Source organism: Borostomias antarcticus (genome assembly GCF_949987555.1).
Source record: "Borostomias antarcticus genome assembly, chromosome: 17".
Classification (NCBI taxonomy): domain Eukaryota; kingdom Metazoa; phylum Chordata; class Actinopteri; order Stomiiformes; family Stomiidae; genus Borostomias; species Borostomias antarcticus.
Window position 1 is genome coordinate 6716896 of NC_140250.1, and position 21411 is coordinate 6738306.

At 47.0% G+C, this 21411-nt stretch overlaps 1 protein-coding gene across 1 annotated transcript in view; it reads left to right on the top strand.

The window, feature by feature from the left end:
* Positions 1–9976: 9976 nt before the first annotated feature.
* The window catches only part of LOC311320246 (solute carrier family 24 member 2), a gene marked incomplete at both ends in the record, with an annotated part of 47979 nt that continues 36544 nt past the window's right edge, over positions 9977–21411 (top strand). The window contains one exon of the mRNA XM_084451979.1: positions 9977–10936. Within this exon, the coding sequence (XP_084308105.1) occupies positions 9977–10936 (960 nt within the window). The remainder of the gene's footprint in view (positions 10937–21411) is intronic.

The window sequence follows — 21411 nt, forward strand, 5'->3', positions numbered from 1 at the left end:
TCAGGGGTGACAAAACCCCCAAACACTGTTGGGTTGAGGGGAATATATAATAACAGACATTCAGATGTTCAACACACCACTGTTGAAATTACTTTTTTTTCATTCAGAGAGATCAATTATTTTAATTTAATTAAAACTTCGATCTTCATTGATCCGGTAGGTTTGACGTCTTTGATGTTCTCCCCTATATCATATCAGTTGGGTCAGCCCCTGGACACCCCTCCTCCTGACCCTGTGTTGGTCCGGCCCAGTGAAACGAGCGCTGTATCACCTTAAGTGCTCTTGATTACGCGAGCCTCGCTGGCCCTCTCTCTCTCCACATCTCCTTGGGGCTGAACGCCTAATCTGCTGAGATTTAGACCTGCTGCTTCGGTTTAATAAATCCAGCTGGGATTGAAATAGGATTAGAGCTGCTGCTTTTGCCTCCTAATGACATGGGCAGCATGATACATTTTTTATTTTTGTAAAGTCATCATGCTACAACCAAATGGGACCCCGCCCCCCCCCCCTTCCAAAATGCCTGTCTGTTGCCCTGTGGGTCAGTCCAGGGGTCGGGTATAGGGGTGCTGACGTGCTTAACTTTTTAATATGGTGCACACCCTGTCACTGCTCAACTCCTGTGAACTCCCGGTCTTATTCCGATAAGAAAACAGATACAGTTTGGTGTTAGTTTTGTACTAGAACATATGCAGTTCCCAGATTATTCACAATCATGTCGGTACAACATTTTAGTAATCCACGCATGCGCAAGAGCGAGATTTATTTTGGATGGTACATCTCAATTTACTGTTTATGGTCAGTTAATCCTTGTAAGTAATATATTTCAAACATAAATGGGATCATATTCTAATTTGTAAAAATGTTAAAATAACCCTTAATTCTATACCATGTCACTAAAGGTTATTGGGAGTAGATGAAACATGGTGACATTTTCCCCTCTATCTTATGACAAAGAGCTTTCACTTTGAAACGACAAGGCCACGCTTCATACACGGCACACATTAATTTTTGCGTGTCAGCCTTTAGCATGGACTTCCCCTAATGTGAAACACAGGACGGGACAAACATATCAATAGGACCTTGCCGTCCCGTTTGTCCTTCAACAACATGGTTCCTGCCTGCAGGGCAGCTGGGAGCCTTCAGCTCCACGGAGAGATGGACCAACCAGCTTTACACCAGTGGAACCCCTTAGATGACAAAAACGTAGGTAAACTCAGTGATATGCCCATTGCCCCTGTGTGTGTCTATACCGACTAATAAAACATGTTTGTTTGTTTGTGACCAGTAAAGCTAACCAGTACACCTGACTACAGTACAGTAGTTCCTATTGGGTATGGGCTTCTGGTTTCTTCTATAGTCCCAGGGACCCCTGTGTTAGTGGGTCTACAGTCCTGTGTTAGTAGGTCTACAGTCCTGTGTTAGTGGGTAGTATTGTCCTGTGTTGGTGGGTAGTATAGTCCTGTGTTAGTGGGTCTACAGTCCTGTGTTAGTAGGTCTACAGTCCTGTGTTAGTGGGTAGTATTGTCCTGTGTTGGTGGGTAGTATTGTCCTGTGTTGGTGGGTAGTATAGTCCTGTGTTAGTGGGTCTACAGTCCTGTGTTAGTAGGTCTACAGTCCTGTGTTAGTGGGTAGTATTGTCCTGTGTTGGTGGGTAGTATTGTCCTGTGTTGGTGGGTAGTATAGTCCTGTGTTAGTAGGTCTACAGTCCTGTGTTAGTGGGTAGTATTGTCCTGTGTTGGTGGGTAGTATAGTCCTGTGTTAGTGGGTCTACAGTCCTGTGTTAGTGGGTAGTACAGTCCTGTGTTAGTGGGTCTACAGTCCTGTGTTAGTGGGTAGTATTGTCCTGTGTTGGGTGAGTTCAAAACATCATGGATGGATCCTCGCTCTAAACGCTGGCACCTCATTGATTAGGTCATTGTCCGCTCAAAAGACTGCCGCGATGTGCTCAGCACGAGAGCAATGACCAGTACTGATGAATGCTGGACTGACCACTGCCTCATTCGCTCCACCATGTCTATCCGTTTAATGCAGAAAAGAAGGCGGTAGAAAAGACAGATCCGCCCAAAGCTTAACATCGAGCGACTGGGTGATGCCACCTACCAACACTAGCTCCAGGCAGCCCTCAGTGCAGAGCTGCCCAACCAGTATCCGGAGGATATTGAAAAGCATTGGGAGGCCCTCTCTGCTACCATCCTAAACTCCTGCAAAGCCATCCTAGGCCACAAAAAGCGGAAACATCAAGACTGGTGTGATGAGAACGACACCGTAATCCAGCGGCTCATTGACATCAAGCGGCAAACTTTCATCACCTGGCAAAATAACATCAACTGCAAGGTTAATAGAGCAGCCCATGCCAAAGCGAAGGCAGCTGTACAATCGCAGGTTAGGTTATTGAAGAACCAGTGGTGGATACAAAAGGTTCTAGAGATCCAACAGCTCGCTGACTCTGGAGACACCAGAGGCTTCTTTGAAGCCACGAGAGAGGTATACGGCCCCAGCCACCTAGCCCTCCTTCGCTCTAAAGATGGACTCACGCTGATGAAAGATAAGGAGGCAATAAGAAACAGGTGGAAAGAGCACTATGAAGAGCTCCTGAACAGGGACACCACCCCTGAGTTTGAGGCCCTGGACCAACTCCCTCAACTGCCCATTGTCGAGAGCATGGGAGAACCACCCAGTCTGGAAGAGGTGCATGATGCTATTCGGACGATGAAAAACAACAAGGCTGCTGGGCCTGACAGCATCCTAGCAGAGGTCCTGAAAGAAGGCGGACCTTATCTTCTCGAACACATCAATGCCCTGCTCCTCAAAATATGGGAAGAAATCACTGCACAGCTGAGGGATGCCTTAGTCATATCACTCTTTAAGAAGGGAGACAAGGCAGACTGTGGAAACTACCACAGTATTTTTACCTCCTGGCCACCATAGGGAAGGCCTTAGCTCGTGTCTTGGCCAATAGACTCACCCCCCTGTCAGAAAGCACTCTTCCTGAGTCTCAAAGTGGTTTCTCCCCAAATAGAGGCACTATGGACATGATCTTTGTTGTTCGCCAGCTGCAAGAAAAATGCCGGGAACACAGTCAGCCATTATACATGGCCTTCATAGACCTCACCAAAGCCTTTGACTCAGTCAACCGTCAGGCCCTCTGGCTTGTCCTGGCAAAAATTGGCTGCCCCGAAAAGTACATCTGAGTGCTGAGGTTGCTGCATGACAACATGTCTGCTAATGTACTGACTAGCTCTGGAAATGAAACAGAACCTTTTCGGGTCGACACAGGAGTTAAGCAGGGATGTGTCATTGCCCCATCACTGTTTTCCATCTTCAATGCTGCCATCTTCCATCTCACAGGGACACGGCTGCCACAGGGATTCAGAGTTATGTACAGAACCGACGGGCAACTCTTTAATATCAACCGTTTCAGGGCTAAAGGTCGAACCACCACCGTATCCATCACAGAGCTACAGTATGCAGACGACAATGCCCTTGTAGCCCTCTCAGAAGAGGATCTACAGTGCACCTTGACTGTTTTCGCAAAAGCATACAAACAGCTTGGTCTGGCCATTAATATAAGAACGACCCAAATCCTCCACCTGCCACCACCAAACAGTAGCACTCCCCCAAACATTTCCATCGAAGACACCAGATTGGAAAATGTGGACCACTTCCCTTATCTTGGCAGCCTCCTGTCATCAAGAGCCGCCATTGATGAAGAGGTACACCATCGCCTCAGCTGTGCCAGTGGGGCTTACACAAGACTCAAAAAAGGGTCTTTGAGAACCACAACCTCCAGATCAACACCAAAATCCTGGTCTATAGTACAGTCCTGTGTTAGTGGGTAGTACAGTCCTGTGTTAGTGGGTCTACAGTCCTGTGTTAGTGGGTAGTACAGTCCTGTGTTAGTGGGTCTACAGTCCTGTGTTAGTGGGTAGTACAGTCCTGTGTTAGTGGGTAGTACAGTCCTGTGTTAGTGGGTAGTACAGTCCTGTGTTAGTGGGTCTACAGTCCTGTGTTAGTGGGTCAACAGTCCTGTGTTAGTGGGTCAACAGTCCTGTGTTAGAGGGTAGTACAGTCCTGTGTTAGTGGGTAGTACAGTCCTGTGTTAGTGGGTAGTACAGTCCTGTGTTAGTGGGTAGTACAGTCCTGTGTTAGTGGGTAGTACAGTCCTGTGTTAGTGGGTAGTACAGTCCTGTGTTAGTGGGTAGTACAGTCCTGTGTTAGTGGGTCTACAGTCCTGTGTTAGTGGGTCTACAATCCTGTGTTAGAGGGTAGTACAGTCCTGTGTTAGTGGGTAGTACAGTCCTGTGTTAGTGGGTAGTACAGTCCTGTGTTAGTGGGTAGTACAGTCCAGTGTTGGTGGGTCAACAGTTCTGTGTTGGTGGATCTGCGGTCCCAGGGACCTTGTGTTGGTGGATCTGAGGATCAACCCTATAGTCTTGTGGTTTAACCCATGATGTGATTGGGGATTTAGGATCTTTAGGGCTTAACCGATGTTCCCATGCATTGTCTTATTTCTGACTGATAACCATTTGCCAATCCCACCATCCAAAAATAATCTTTACATTGTAAAGATGCTAGAATTTGATGGGTAGGCTACCTTTGAGTAAAAATAACCCTGCAGTAGAATATAATGGAATTTGGGCTTTTATTTGGATTTTAGAGTTCTGTCTGGTTTACAGAGGCCTCTTGTCATTTTTGTGTCAAATGGCGTTGTTGGAGTGGTGTTTGTCTTGGGAGTGGTGAGTCTACCTCACCCTCAAATAGGCTTCCAAGTGCTTTATTTAATTTTATTTATCGATGTATTTATTTATTTATTTTTTACAAATAATGTCCTTTCAATAAACGATGATTGCAGTGTTTAGCTCCAGCGTCCAGCTGGCTTCTCTGAGGCCTCTCCAAGCCTCTTTGGTCAGAACTGTGGTTGAGGAGGGGGATTAGTCCATAGCAGACGTTGGGCCTTTACCTAATCCAAACCATGTCCTTCAGAAGCAGCTCCTATACAGACGACCCCCCCCCCCCACCACACACACACACACTTTCACTGCCTCCACCACCCACTGTACTCACAACGCTATGGACAATAACAATAACCATAGTTGAATTTAATCTATTTTTTAATCTACTTAATCTATTGTCCCAGCGCCAAGTTATAGGTGACATGGACAGGTTGATTCTACTGTGACTGCATCTCTTCCTGTTTAACAGAGAACCTCACCAGGGTGTCATGCCTACTGACCCTCTAGCTACCCCCTACCCCCCCACACACACGCACACCCAACCCAAGCCCCCCCCCCCCCCCCCCACCGTGCCCCATTGCTGACAAATCCACACAACTATGTGGCACACAAAAGCACGGATTTAGCCGCTGGCCCAAACTGAGTGCTGGACTGGGGGTATTGCCGGGTGGGTTGGGGGTGGTCTTTCTGTTGTTTTGTTCCCGGCAGATTTCAGACAAATCAAAACAAGCCTCCGCCCTGACTAGTCATCACTTTTAATTCCGGAGATGCAGCCAGATCTAGAGAGGCTGGGCTGGGGGGGGTCCATTGTTGGAAAACAGCTGACTGTTTGACCGCAGCTCATTTGATAGGCAAAAAAAAAAAAAGAACCCCGGTCACATGCATATGAAATATCACGTGAGGAGTGTTCGGCTCATTGATTGGTCTCTTTAAATGTTGTCATTCATATGCTATTTATCATTTACTGTGCTTGGCTTTTTGATAATTATGAAGGGACAGAATTGAACATAAGTCATTAGAAACATCGGGGGTCCCCAGTGTAGAAATGTCACGTCGACGTTGTATTTGTCCAGCAAAGTTTATTGCACCTCATGCTGACAGATGGTCAAATAAAGGGCCTGTAAAACATCTTTGCCTCCCTACCGTCCGACTGATGACCCAGCCCAATCATCTGTCCGTCCATCCATCAAAGCGGTTATATAATTACCTTGTCAGACAGACGGAAGCTTATTCCAAGGTAAAAACACTTTTTGGAGTCGGTCAGCAAGGTGAGCGTGATTGCGCAGGGCGCCGGTCGATCCGTTGGGAAGAGTGCAAAGCAATGCATCAGGGATCATGCAAAGCAATTAAAGTCCCAGTGACTCGGCACCCCTGTGGGTGGGTGTGCCAGCTGAGCTGAGTTTGGTGGCGAGAACCTCTTTCGCTGTCCTCGGAGAGGAGCTGTACGAAAGCACAGAGGAGTTAACACAGTATTAAAGGAGTAGTAAAGGGGAAAATGCATGTTTAGCCCTGTTTTAAGGTTACTTATGATCATATACAATGGTTCAGATCAAAACATTGCCAAAACTAGCACTTTTGAGAAAGTCTGATAATTGCTCTACCACCGTTTTGGTCATACAATGGATGTGGGTGGGCACCTTGAAAAATCATTAAAAAAAACATGTTAAACTCTCAATTTTAAGGACAAGAAACTCACCGAGGTGTTAGTTGGCGTTCTGACATATCATTCGCCATAAAGTAAGATTCTAGTTCATCTGGAAAGGCTTTTTGAAATATTTAGCATATAACTATTTAGTCGCAGCACATACGTGTGTAAACTTCCGCAAACTAGGTAGCCTTGCAACATAAACAATAACAATAGCTACCATAAGTAGTTCCGCTTCCTGAATCCCCTCTGCGGATTGATCTACACATGTACAACGGTCGCGTAAATACAAGTCAATGGATTTCATAAAATGATCAATAAATCCCTACAGGATTCATACTTTGCGGCAAATTTGATGTCAGAACACCAACAGACACCAATTACCCCCTCGGTGAGCTTCTTGTCTTTGAAATAGTGAGTTTAACATTTTTTTTTAATGATTTTTAAAGGTGCCCACCCACATCCATTGTATGACCTAAACGGTGGTAGAGCAATTATCAACTTTCTCAAAAGTTCTAGTTTTGTCAACATCTTGACCTGAACCATTGTATATGATCATACGTAACCTTAAAACAGGGCTAAACATGATTTTTCCCTTTACTACTCCTTTAATAATAATGACTTAACGGCTAGATTGGAGGCAAGGGTGTATAGAGTGCATCTGCTTTCCACTAAGATTGGGGGGTCGGGGAGAGGATGTCCCCTCTGTCCCTCCTATGCCCACGGTGAGAGGACTGTCCTTTGTGAGATGGACAGCCTGGGCAGTGCTCATTCTGGCCTGGAGACTAATTCATCTAATAGAGTAAAGCTACTGTGGATATGGTCATGTTGAATGCACTGCACTTATATAGCGCTTTTATCCAAAGCGCTTTAATATGGCCTCTCATTCATCCATTCACACACACATTCGCATACCAATGGCAGCCAGCTGCCATGTAAGGTGCTACTGTGAAGCCCGCCCACTGGGAGCATTTTGGGGTTCGGTGTCTTGCCCGAGGACACTTACACATGTGATGCAAGTTTGTTGGATATCAGAATCGTTAAGAATCATGTCAGTTTGTCCATGTCCCATACCTATTTCCCGCTAAAGCAAAATGAACAGGGAACAATGTGAACTCCCTCGTGATTTAATTGGGTGCACGTCCACTTCCAACTTCCAACTATTTGGCTTTGAGGAAGTAGCGTGATCTCCACCGCCAAATGACACTGGAGGATAGTAAAGATTCACATTGTTCATTACCGAATATCAGGGAGGGACACATGATGTGGTCGGTCGTTGGTTCATTTTTTTTCTACTGTTACAGTCTATCTTTACAGCTCAATTCCTAGAGAAGGTTTTTAGGAAAAGTTAAAACGCAAGCCACCAACCTAAATTTCTGAAATTCTTGTGGGGTCCATGTCAACCCCTAGTTCTCATATCAGCGGCGCGGAGTTCCCGGATAGCGGCCCGTCAATATACACGGGTAGCAAGGGGGTATTGATAATGGGCTGGGCAGACAAGCTATATCTGTCTGCCTCTCTGTTCAGTGTTAGGCAATTGGAGGCGGGGTAGAGAGAGTGAAAGTAGAGGGCAATCAATGAGGTCAGTGAGTCGTGATATATTATCCGGTGGGAGGGCATTAGTGTCGCACATACTTTGTCATGCCGTGCAGAGATTGCATGTCTATGTGTCCAACATGGCTGGCTTGCTTGGCTTCAGGGCTAATAGGCCTACTAAAGCCCCGTTAGGGCTATTTGATGTAGCCTAACATGGATGGAAAACAGGATAAACATGGGGTTGAAGTTGTAATGGCATGTCAATTGAGGACTGGGTGATGTTGGACAAACCAAAAAATCAACCGAGGTTCAAACAACCGGTTCACGTAGCTGCCACTACACAGGTTGACCTTGAAGCCTCGGAAGACAGGTCGCCTCCCCTTTGACCTTATGCAGCCGACAAAAATGCAGCGTAACAGCAAACTGTAAAGGTGACCTCCTGTGACCTTGAAATTAGATTTAGTGTAGGCTATACAAACCACTCAGCTGGAATATCCACCTAGCCTTTAACATAAAAAAATCTATCTCTGTCACTATAAGTGGCTGTAATGCCATCGCCTTTTCTTGTAACCACGGCAACTCCTCCTTCCAAAGCAGGGTACCAGTGCGACTTCCACAGCAGGAAGCAACTCAAGGAAATGGTTCGCCTCGTCTGGTTCTCACCTGCTATAATAACCCAGTAGCCTACCTACCGTATTCACGTGGTTAGACTAGCCCGACACTCTCCTATAGTGGTCTGATCTCGAGTCTTTATGCGGGATTTCTGAAATCTTTTAGACATATAGAAGGCATTTTTTGCTCAGCGAGGGATGGGGGGATGATGCTGTCAGAGCGCTGGACGGACGGGGCTCCTCCTCTGGCGGAGTCGAAACACCACATTTGCTCAATGAGACCAAGAGGGCACCGGAGTGGAGGAGAGGACACCCAACATCAACCTGCTGCTGCGCGAGCCGCTCTCACGCCCCTCTCTTTAAGGTAAGAATGTTCTGGCGCTTTCTAATCACCGGTAGATTCGTTTTACGCTACACTCTGAACAATTATCACTGGGAAGAGATAACAACACGTCCCTTGGAGAGATAACCTAGAGGCTATTTTGCTCATATGACAACCGATAGGGTGCTGCGCTGAAGGGCAGATGCGCCGCGTGTCGAGGGAGCTCCGGGTTAGTGAGAACACATGAACATACCGGACATCCTGATTTATCAAACCCTAATGCGCGGAGGTTTGGGTAGCGATTGTGAATAGTGTTGATCCACAATTAGTCTTTGTTATTTCTCTGTGAAATCATCGCATTTAATGGACTGCATCGCTGCAGTTCGGTGGTATTGAAACGGACGGGCTACACAGTGTTGTTAAATGAGAAGTTATTAATGCAGGAATAATTACTTCAACAAGCGCACGCGTAAAGATGAGAGTCCTTGCGCAGATGATCTGATTGCAACGACACCCAGCTACACAAGGTGTCCAATGAAGTTCGACTGGTATAAGGCCTATCGTATCTGAAGTGACCTTATTTATGGGTTTTGGTGAATTCAAAATTATTTTTCCCTCATTTGTATGCAATTTCTATGTGGATACATATGCATGCATATAATATAGGTTATATCGAGTTTATTCTATTATTCTGTCAATAGGCCTAGTTTCCTAGTAAATATACAATTCATGGTAGGCTATCAATATAAGATTAGTTTCACATCATAGGCTATATTATGGTACTGCCATTGAATTAAAAACATCTTCTTCAATAGAAGCCTAAGTTCTCCAATCATCTGAAGAGTTTTTGCATGTTTTTATCGTGTAAGTTTTCCTTGGGTTGTACTGTAAACTATAGCCTAACCCTCATTCTCTCTTTTTTCAATGAATGCACTAGAGGCTAATATGAAGACACCATTCGGGAAGCCAGACCCTGGAAAAGATCACAAATTCTCTAACCTCATTTGAAGCCTGAGGCAAAAAAGCGAACAAAGACAACAACAACAAAAATGCATTGTCTCTGATAAAACCCTGTCCACAGCGTTTCATACTGAGCCTTTGAGAGTGAGGACACACATCAGCAGCCGCAATGGGTTGGGAGCAGCCCTGCTCGGACGCGGCGGAGCACAGACGCCCGCCGGGCGCCGCTTGTCCGCGGCTCCGCCACCAGCACCTGCGTAGGAAGCTGCGGCCCGTGAGGATCCTGGGCCTGGTCCTCAGCCTGGCGGCCATCAGCGCCGTCTCCGTCACCTTCGGCGCATCGACCTGGAGCTCCTCCTCCGGCGGCAGCGGCGGGGGGGGCGGTCTCCCCCGGCCGCCGCCGCCGCTCCTGCTCCCCCGGGAGAGCCTCCTGCTCCAGCCGGGCGCCGCCTCCCCCCACCACAGGACGCTGCTCGCCGCCCAGGGCGGGGGGGACCCCAACGTCTCCGCCGACGCGCCCGTGGCTATGAGGTCCTCGGCGGACGGCAACGCGAGCCAGGGGGACTACCCGGCGGACCTGTTCACGCTGGCGGAGAGGCAGCGAGGCGCCGTGGTGCTCCACATGTTCGGCATGCTCTACATGTTCATCGCCCTGGCCATCGTGTGCGACGAGTTCTTCGTGCCGGCGCTGACGGTCATCACCGAGAAGCTCGTGATCTCGGACGACGTGGCGGGTGCCACCTTCATGGCGGCCGGGGGCTCGGCGCCGGAACTCTTCACCTCGGTCATCGGCGTGTTCATCTCCCACAGCAATGTGGGCATCGGCACCATCGTGGGCTCCGCCGTCTTCAACATCCTGTTCGTCATCGGGATGTGCGCCATCTTCTCCAAAGAGATCCTCAACCTGACCTGGTGGCCGCTCTTCCGCGATGTCTCCTTCTACATCCTGGACCTCGTCATGCTCATCGTCTTCTTCCTGGATAACGAGATCACCATCTGGGAGAGCATCTCACTGCTCTCGGCCTACGCCGCCTACGTGATCTTCATGAAGTTCAACAGCAACGTGGAGGGCTTCGTCAAAGGGTGTATGAACAAGAACCAGGTGGTAGAGGTTGAGGTTCCACCCAAGGTGAGTCAGTCTATTTTTCACTCTCTCTTCCTCTCTCTCTCTCTTTCTCTCTCTCTCTCAGGTCTCCATCACCATATCTGCCTCATAGATATGAGGGGAACCTCACTCTTGATGCTGTGTGATCTGGTTTGAAGGAATAGGGTCGTTTGATTTTGGCGGTTGGTTCCGTTTGTGAAGACAGATGTGCGACAAGGCACCATGGGAAAAGTTGGACCCCCGTGATGTTGCCAGGCAACAGAAAGACATGCCCTTTAAGGCTTGTCCCACATCAACAACAATTCCATGTAAACACCATTACATTTCCATGGTCTATACTGTCCCAGATATCAGATGTTGTCTGTGTAGGCATTTGCTTCAATCCTTCAAACCGTGCTTCATCTTAGGATAATAAAATCAAGCATTTTATATGCAAGATGACTGAATGATGACTACTCCATCAGGACCAAGACATAGTGGCTTCATAATGATTGATAGAGCATTCTTTTATCCAACTAGACCACTTTTCACAAAATGTAATATGTTGGCAAGAGGTTTTTTTAAATGTCATATTTCTTTTTATTTGTTATGTTATTTGTAGCAGCTGGAACTATTACTACTGTTATTTTAAACTGACTAAATGAATACGGTGTCTGGATGCTTGTGGTTGTGCAGTAGTTCAGACTCGTCCAATGTCCTTAATTTATGTTTTATCCATTATGTCTCTCTGGTCTCCTGTCTTTCAGAATTTCTTCAGATATCTTTGACATACGGGCAGCCTAGTAATATTCAGTGCCGCGGTTGTGTTGTAGAGCTGCTGGTGAGGATGATCTAGTGATGCTCGCTCACTGTAAGTGCAGCCACACTTAGTGAACTGTGGAATGCTACAGTAATGTGCTTTAGAAGGAGTTGCTCTACTACTACACTGGTTTTATGACAAACAAGTGAGATCACAGATGCCTGGCCTCGGAGTGCTAGGCCGGATCGTTCAAATTGAATTTCCACCCCTGTAAATACCATTGATGGAGCCAAGACAAGATGATAGATATTGAGTGGATATTTGTGTGTGGCTGGTCTGTTCACCAGGTAACATTACTGCCAATGGTTGTGTTAGTCACGGCTCCATACAGTATTCCAGGGTGGGATTAATAGAACAGAGTAAAATACCAGTGTCATTCTGGGATCATCTTTTCATTTCCTTTTTTTTAGGGCATTTCTGCTTTATTGGGCAGTGAAGATTGACAGGAAAGTTTGTGGGGGAGAGAGAGAGAGAGAGAGAGAGAGAGAGAGGGCGGGGTGGGGGGGTAGGGGGGTGGGGGTGGGGTGACATGCAGCACCTGTCCCGGGCTGGAATCGAACCGGGGCCGCTGCGGTAAAACTTGCCTGTACCTTATCCTGAAGAGGGATTCTGGGTTAATCTTTACAAATTGTGTCCCAGTTTGACAACTAAATCCCTGGAAATCGAGGAAATCTGCACAAGTCATATTTTATTAAACAGCGTCGGAGGAAGGTCTGCTCTGAAATTGGTAAAAGAATCAATTTTTCATGTAGCTCACATTTTTACAGTTGTATTTAAACATTTATAGTAAGAATTTATTAGAATAAAGAAAAGTGAGAGCACAGTTTAGATGTGGCAGGCATATATATGGTCTCTGTGACCATTTGCACGATATATGAAAAAGCACAACGTGCGAGGAATGAGAAAGTCACATAATCACCACAGCGCTTTGTATTCCATTCACCACTCCTACAGCAGCAATGACGGTGGAGGGCAAAGTAAAGGTGTTCCAGTTGATGTGCTTGTCGAGATTATCTTCACGGATTTAGGTTACTTTGTGACATGAGATGAAAATGAGTTTTGGAAATATGAGTCCAGGAATCTGTATTGTAAAGCTTTAACTAAATAAGGATCAGGGCACATATGTGTTAGCGGCCATATGATGCAGGCGATCAAATAGTTTCCTGGAGTCTCTAGGATTCACTGAGCTGCCAACACTACTCAGCAAGGGAGAATATATTTGTTCCTATGAATATTTATAACTGTATTTTTAGAAAGTAAAAAGAGAACAGCATATTTCATCCTCTGAAGTTAGGCTCCACCTTATAAACAAGGCCAGTGTAATGTGAGGGCCTGTGTAAAAGAGATTCCTGTGACCTTGAGCTGAAATGCATGCTGGTCTCTTTGAAAAAGAGGAGTGAGGAGGGGTGGGGGGGGTAAATAAATACTGTTTTCCTCTCCAGTCTCCATCACTACTGGTGGTCTGAGCCTCTGCTATGACATGCTGCTGATGCTGCTACTGAGAACCCCACCCTGTACCATGAGAACCCCACCCTGTACCCTGAGAACCCCACCCTGTACCATGAGAACCCCACCCTGTACCCTGAGAACCCCACCCTGTACCATGAGAACCCCACCCTGTACCATGAGAACCCCACCCTGTACCATGAGAACCCCACCCTGTACCCTGAGAACCCCACCCTGTACTCTGGGATTCAGACTGAGAACCCCACCCTGTACCCTGGGATTCAGACAGAGAACCCTACCCTGTACCCTGAGAACCCTAGCCTGGTACGACCATCCCGTTCTCGCGAGCTCACATTCTGTGTCACTAACGCAGAACGGTCTGGCCTTCGCCTCCTCCAGAGGGATTATCCCAAAATCCAGACAATACCGGGCCAATCAGGGACTGCGTTTTAAAGAATTTTTTTTTTAGGGCTTTTCAGCTTTAATGTTATAGGACAGTGTAGAGAGACAGGAAATGTGGGAGAGAGAGAAGGGAGGACATGCGGCACAGGACCCGAGCCGGGAATCGAACCCGGGTCCGCCGCGCGAAGGACTAGCCTTCATACGGTGCACACCTTACCCGGTGAGCTACCGGGGCGCCCCAGGGACTGCGTTTTAACTGCTGTTCCGTACCACAGTGGAAAGCAGCCCCTGATTTGTTCGTGTCACTGCCGCTCGCTAGACAAACATGGCAGCTCCCGAAGCAACGAGTGGTTACGTTAACATTAGAAGAAAAAACGCAGCTATAAGTGCAGTTATTGCATAAATAGACTTAATCACTTAAACAAGAACAAGAGTACGCACTAGCAGAGTTTCTCAGTGGAAAAGACGTTTTTGCCGTTCTTCCGACTGCATTTGGCAAAAGTTTGCTGAACACTGATTGGCTGAAGGTGTTTGTCTGTCAAAGCAAGTACCCCCTCCCACATAATCGCCCTCTATGGGGCGAATGCCAGACCGATATTGCGGAGCGAAGCAGTGAGCTCGCTAGATCGGGATGGCCATACCAGGCTATGAGAACCCCACCCTGTACCGTGGGATTCAGACTGAGAACCCCACCCTGTGCCCTGAGATTCAGACTGAGAACCCCACCCTGTACCCTGAGATTCAGACTGAGAACCCCACCCTGTACCCTGAGAACCCCACCCTGTATCATGGGATTCAGACTGAGAACCCCACCCTGTACCCTAGGATTCAGACCGAGAACCCCACCCTGTACCCTAGGATTCAGACCGAGAACCCCACCCTGTACCCTAGGATTCAGACCGAGAACCCCACCCTGTACCCTAGGATTCAGACCGAGAACCTCACCCTGTACCCTAGGATTCAGACCGAGAACCCCACCCTGTACCCTAGGATTCAGACCGAGAACCCCACCCTGTACCCTAGGATTCAGACCGAGAACCCCACCCTGTACCCTAGGATTCAGACCGAGAACCTCACCCTGTACCCTAGGATTCAGACCGAGAACCCCACCCTGTACCCTAGGATTCAGACCGAGAACCCCACCCTGTACCCTAGGATTCAGACTGAGAACCCCACCCTGTACCCTAGGATTCAGACCGAGAACCCCACCCTGTACCCTAGGATTCAGACCGAGAACCCCACCCTGTTGGTGATGTGTGGTATTTAGAGCTGCTGTCACAGTGGATGAACACGCCGGAGTTTTGATTTTATAGTCCAAGCCTCATGGGTGGCGAAGGACCTTCTGAGATACAAAATAGACATTTTTAGAACTTTAATTTTCTAAACACACATTAACCTCTGCTGTTCACACACCCATATTGTTCTGTTTGCAGGCCACTGGGTGAAAGTAGACCTCATACAGGCTTCATCATTAATCCACAATAAACCCTCAATCCAATTAACACCACTATTTATAGACGTGTGTGTGGTGTGCTTGTATGACTGTACAGTTGAAACCATAGGGACAACAGAGTTCCCAAACCACATTTAATTTTAGCATTGCCCGGTCAGTGTGTGAGGAGTGTAAATTTGAGTGTGACAGCCAGGGAATGAGGAAGTGATCCCTTATTAACTGCTTATCACAGAGGATAATAACTCATAGATATATACAGTAGATAGAAAGTATGTTATTCTCAAATAAATAGTACTTTATTATAGTAGATAGAAAGTACTTCATTCTAAAAAAAATAGTACTATATTCTAATTAATTAATTGAAGGTCTATTACTGAAATGTTACAACAATAAATTATTGTTAAACCCTATTTATCTGATGAAGGTCTAGCACTGAAACGCTACCACAATTAAATCTGAATCGCAAGATAGACACCGTGTGTGGGATGTTTTTGCTAATTTTGATCCATTCATCCCCCTCTCCTACGCACCTGCGTTTCCAAACAGATGTGCGAAGTGTTCTCTTGCACTGAATCTATAGCAAGCCCAGTCTCACCTCGTCAGGGCCAAGTGCTTTCTTGATTATATGTGGACATCTTAAGTGACTTTCGATTTACTGCCCGACGTGGGCGGTCTATAAATAGGTAGCAGCAGAAGTGCGTAATTGTGAGCAAAATGTCACAGCCTGTGACAGCCTGAGTCTCTGGGCTCACAGTTTAAAGACGCCGTTATTGAGTATTGCAGTTCTCAGTCGCTGCGTGGCGCGTTTCAATTGATCTTTTGAGTCTGGGACTGGGCCGGCTTAAGGGGACAGGGTCAATGTTAACTTTAACCCCGACCATTAAAAGAGGGACCAGGTCGATGTTCACCCGCGTTGATGAGCTGACACTGTCTGACTACAGTGCTGCTGGCCCTCCCCCTTTGCATTATGGGCGGATGACTTCGCCAACAGGGTGTCTCAGTGATCGTAGCGTACGCACAGAGCCCAGGGACAAATGCCTGTAATTTTACAGCATATTCACGTACATTCCCACACACACACACACGCACGCACGCACACACACACACAAGGGCACACACACACACACGCACACACAAGGGCGCACACATACACACACACACACACACACACAAACACGCACAAGGGAACACACACATGTACATATACATTCACACACACACACACACACACCCCACATGCACACAAACACACACACACCGTCACACACCGTCGTTTTGACAGATTGTGAAAATTAGGCTCACTGCCCAACTGTTGTGATCTATCTCATAGCTCAAGGTCGTTGGATGCCTAGTCTTACTGCCTGAAGCCTCACAGATCTCCTTGTCAAACCAACAGGGTGGCTAAACAGCGTATAGTCACTTCCTATATATCTAGATTTACATTTTCTTTTCTTTTTCCCTTCTTTCTTGATTTACCATTCCTCTACTTTTCCTCCTGGGAAGAGCAGCACGTTTGCCGCTGGTTGCACATGCCAACGGCCCCCTGCCGAGACGACTGCTCACCCATATCATGCCTGTCCGTCAGCCTCGCTGCCAAGTCAGTTAACACGCGGTCATGTCTGCCAAACACAGCGATGTGAACAGACAGCGTGAGTCTGTTAGCGGGGCCCACCAAAAGAGAAAGTAGCATACAGTACTGCTGGATGATGTATCTACTCCTGAGGAGAAGCTACTAGCATACTGCTAAGATACCGTTCATCTAGTCTCGCGGTGCCAGACTTTCGAGATCTCCGCCGCCGAAAAACTCCGGAGACATCTTCGTCGAAAAACTTTAGAACAACCAAAAACGATGCTACCAATCAGAACCACTCCCTACATCTCCAACAGCGTGAAGGACTCACCTTACTGGAAAATGATGTCCTCCAAACACACTGGAGTGGACGATCAAAACAAAACATTCACCGCCCCACTAGGAAGGACCGCCCTAAAGATGTTGGACTGGTTCTGCAATGCTGTTTTTTTTTCAATCTCTCTAATTGTTTCCACCCACTTTTAGCGAAGAAATCTGGAAGAATGTCTTCAGTCTCTTGAGCGCAGCATTTAGAGACTGACCCATGAGTTTATCTTGTTTATCTTTGGTTTAGCTTTGGATAAAAGCGTCTTCTAAATGACTGTAATGAAATGTAATGTACTCCTGAAAAGCTACCATACTGCTAGATATATCTACAGTAGACTGCTCCTGAAGAGAACTGATATATCCTGAAGATAAGATACCATACTGCTACCATACTGCTAGATATATTCTACTCCTGAAGTTATAAAAACAACTAAAACAGAATGGGGCAAGGGAAATGATTGTACTACCATGGATTAGGGATTAACGTTCAAGTAATTATCAATCTTGACATTAGATGTTAGTGGATTATACTGTAGCAGTAACATTTTTGTTTCTGAATAAACGTGGGTTTCATGTTGTTGTAAAAGCGCACCGCGCCTGTTCATGTCCCTGATGGCCTGCCCCCGTTCCGTCAGACTGACCTCTTGACTTCTGTCAGAATCCTTTTGTTGCTATGGTTTCTTTCGTGTGAAGCACAGGAGGCACTAACGGTACATGGTTAAGGTAGTCGTACAGGTAAACACATTGGTTGTATATCGTTTTAAGAAACAAGGAGAGGATGATAGTACACTGTATTAGTGAAGCATCATGGGTAAAGCTAGCTAGCCCCTTCTCTCCACTGCATGGCTGCTTGGCCAGGCTTATCTTGTTATCTCATGCTCTCTTTCATTGTTCATCTGATGAACTGCCTGGCTGCTTTTGAATACGCTGGCCCTGCTAGATGAGATTAGCCAGCACTTAGGCTATATACATGATTATTCTGTGCAATACATTTATTTTATACATTAACATGTATTTGGAGAGGAGCAAATGTTACTTTTAAAAGTCTCCCTCCTGTTACCGTGTGGAAACGCATTGCTGTACTGCTGAGTAGGGAGTTTTAGACTACCTTGCATCCAGTCTGCTTTTTCTGAATGTGTGTGTGTGTGTGTGTGTGTGTGTGTGTGTGTGTGTGCGTGTGTGTGTGTGTGTGTGTGTGTGCGTGTGTGTGTGTGTAGAGGGGTGCAACTAAAAAAGATTATCCTTATAAATACTCAGCGAAATGGGTTTTTCTGAGGGACTGTGTTGAGTAAGATTCCCAGCCGCACTCTATTAGTTGTCCGCGTCGTCCATGTTGGATCAGGGCGGCATGTGTGTGTGTGTGTGTGTGTGTGTGTGTGTGTGTGTGTGTGTGTGTGTGTGTGTGTGTGTGCGTGTGCGTGTGTGCGTGTGTGTGCTGGAGAGGCAGATGTTGGCTGGCACAGAGGGGAAGGTGTGACCTCTCTGATGCATTACGGAGCTATAAATAGCCTCGGCGAGGCAGGATCCTCCATCGCGATGGGCTTCAAAGATCACTCACACGCCAGAGATTGCGCAGCGCCACGGGCGCGGTGGATGGTTTGCGTTTCCTCCCAGCGGATTTGAACACACCGTTTTGCGGGTCCCTAATATTCCCGTAGGAGGCCGAGGTGCGTCCGCCGCTGCCGCTAGCCTAGGCTACTGGTCATGCTAATCTTTAGCTAAAACCAGCTCAGCCCCACTGTCTACATCTGTAATGCCAGATGAACTTACCCCACAGGTTATTTTAGTCGCATATTTGCGAACGGTCTTCCGTACGCTTACGCATTTGAATGAAATCGATTTAAACGAAGAGGATTCCCATCAGGAGTCTCCTTTGGTGAATTTACGAACAAGAAGTGTGTTTTATGTGCATGCGTCGGCTTCGCTGGCCTCAATAATGAATGGCAGAGTGAAAGCGCGACAAGGTCTAATTTGATTCGGTGTGACTGTACTGTGTAAAGCCTGACATCTGCTCAGGGACTATAAATCATGGTACTTAAATTACACGCCCCATCCTGACTGTGGAAGGTGGTGGAGACGGTTGCGTTTTCCCAGAAGGTCCGGCCAGAGAACGCAGACCCGTCCTGAGGCAGTGTCCCCTCCCCAGCCGGGATAGGCACCGCCACGCGCCGCGTCGGTGATGAGTCAGGGAACCTTCCAGTCTCTGCTATAATCTACTATGTTTTGGATTGATGTGTGTTTGAGTGGGAGAAAAGCAAATACACGGTTTGATAGACATCCAGCCTATGAATAGTACACACACATCCACATACACACACACACACACACACACACACACACACACACACACACACACACAATACATTAGATATTAAATAGATAAGCATTGTTCCTCATTCCAATTTAGCGCTGCACCTTTTCTTGGGTCAGCGAGGTATGTCCATGCAGTTACAAGAGGGAAAATGATATCTACATGTTGGGATAGCGCCCAACATTTTATTCGAGCAATGTTTCTCCAGGGTCTCCTTCAGGCAGGATGGCTGATTTTGCCTGAAGAAGACCCAGTGGGGGTTGATAGGTTGCTACAATAAATTGTTGGGAGCTATAATCCGGCGTGCAAATATCCTTTCCCTCTTATAGATTTTATTTTTTCATCCTGCGCCTGCCCTAAAGTACAAGTTGGATGTGCACACAGCTAGTTCACTTTACATGTCTAGATGCAGTCATCTATGCAAAGAAGTAGGCCGACCTAAATATGCTTTGTGGACACAAAGGAGAGGAAGTTATATTCTGTCACAAGCCTTTCAGGCCTAGGACTACGTTTCAAGGCTGGGACTACGCTACCGGGCTAGGACTACGCTTCAGGGCTGGGACTACGTTTCCCAACGGCTCTCTGTGTTATCTGCATCACTTCCTCCCTATTTGTGTGAGTCATGTTCCGATAGTACTGTGTGCGCCATTGTCCTACATTCAATTTGATTACCTTTGGAATATAAATACATTTTTCGTGTCGCTTTCAATTAGGTTATTGTGTGTCATCTGGTTTCCTCTGCATTGTGCTGAAAAGGACCCTAGCGTTGTGCTCAGTTTCATCAACAACCCTTCAAGCTAACACATCATTCACACGTTTTAAAGTGGTTGTATAAAGCACGACTGATTGCCATGAATGCACTGCATAATGACACCGTAGATAGAAGCCTTTATTTAGACAGGGAAGAACATACTCTGAGACCGCGTCTCTTTTACAGGCCAGGTCTCTTTTACAATGGCTGCCTGTAGGTCTCGGCCATATAACAGTTTGAAGACACCCCTCCCATAGAGCAACACAGGTTTAAATCTTGGAAGGCAGGAGGCGGACCGTCTGTATTTAAAGAATGAAAATGGCCACAGCTGATCATGCATGTGGACAGAGAGCGGTACTGAGCCGGCCCCAGGAAGGCTGTTCGTCGACTGACCCCTCAGCAGCCTGTGCAGAGGGACCTGTTGTTTCTACAGTGCTGTTCCCATGTGATGTCTCCTTGTTTCACCGGCCAGCCTGGGTCTGGGTCAGCGGCTCCCCTCGCCACTCGTCTGCTGTCCAGGGTCCTGATTTCTTTAACACCATGGACAGCGCAAACCCCTTCTCCGAGAGACCGGCTAGGGTCTGTATTCAGACTAGACCCACTGTGACCTAGGATCAGAGCTGATCTTGTCTAGAAGCAGAGCTGATGTAGTCTAGGGTCAGAGCTGTTCTTGTCTAGGAGCAGAGCTGATCTAGAGAGCTGATCTAGTCTAGGAGCAGAGCTGATCTAGAGAGCTGATCTAGTCTAGGAGCAGAGCTGATCTAGTCTAGAAGCAGAGCTGATCTAGAGAGCTGATGTGGTCTAGCAGCAGAACTGATCTGTTTGGGACCCACATAGACAAAATGGCGGAACCGCTCGGCCTTCGAGGCAGTCTCATTGATGGCACAGAGCTGCGTCTCACCCTTTGATGGTTAATGAGTGTGCGTTCTGTTCTGGAGTGGTCTGGCCGAGAGACATCAGGCTTGCATGTCAATAAGCTCTGGCATAAACTAGTGTCTTGCAGTGGAGGCCATTTCCATTGATTTGCCCATTGTTTTGTATCTCCCTGCTGTTTTAGGAGAACAGAGAACTGAGGTGGGCGTGATGGTTGGAGGATCACTGTAGTGTAGTATTTGTACAACACTCAGGATGTCCTGAAATATAACGGTGGCGTCTTCTCTGAATACTGGAGCTGCTTTGTTTTAGCTGTACACAATGTTCCAGCTCCGTCACAGTCATCTTCCGAGGACGGAGAAACACAATGGCACTTTGTCTGTCTGTCTGTCGGCCTAAAGGCTCCAGGGCGCTGGATGCGTTGTATACTTTGTATACGTTGATCTGAAGTTTGCGCAATGTCAGTAGCCTACATGTCAATTTGTTCAGTGTCAGTATGATATGCGGTTTATGCATACACTACAACACAAACTACTCTCTACAGCAAAAAAAACAACAAACATACAT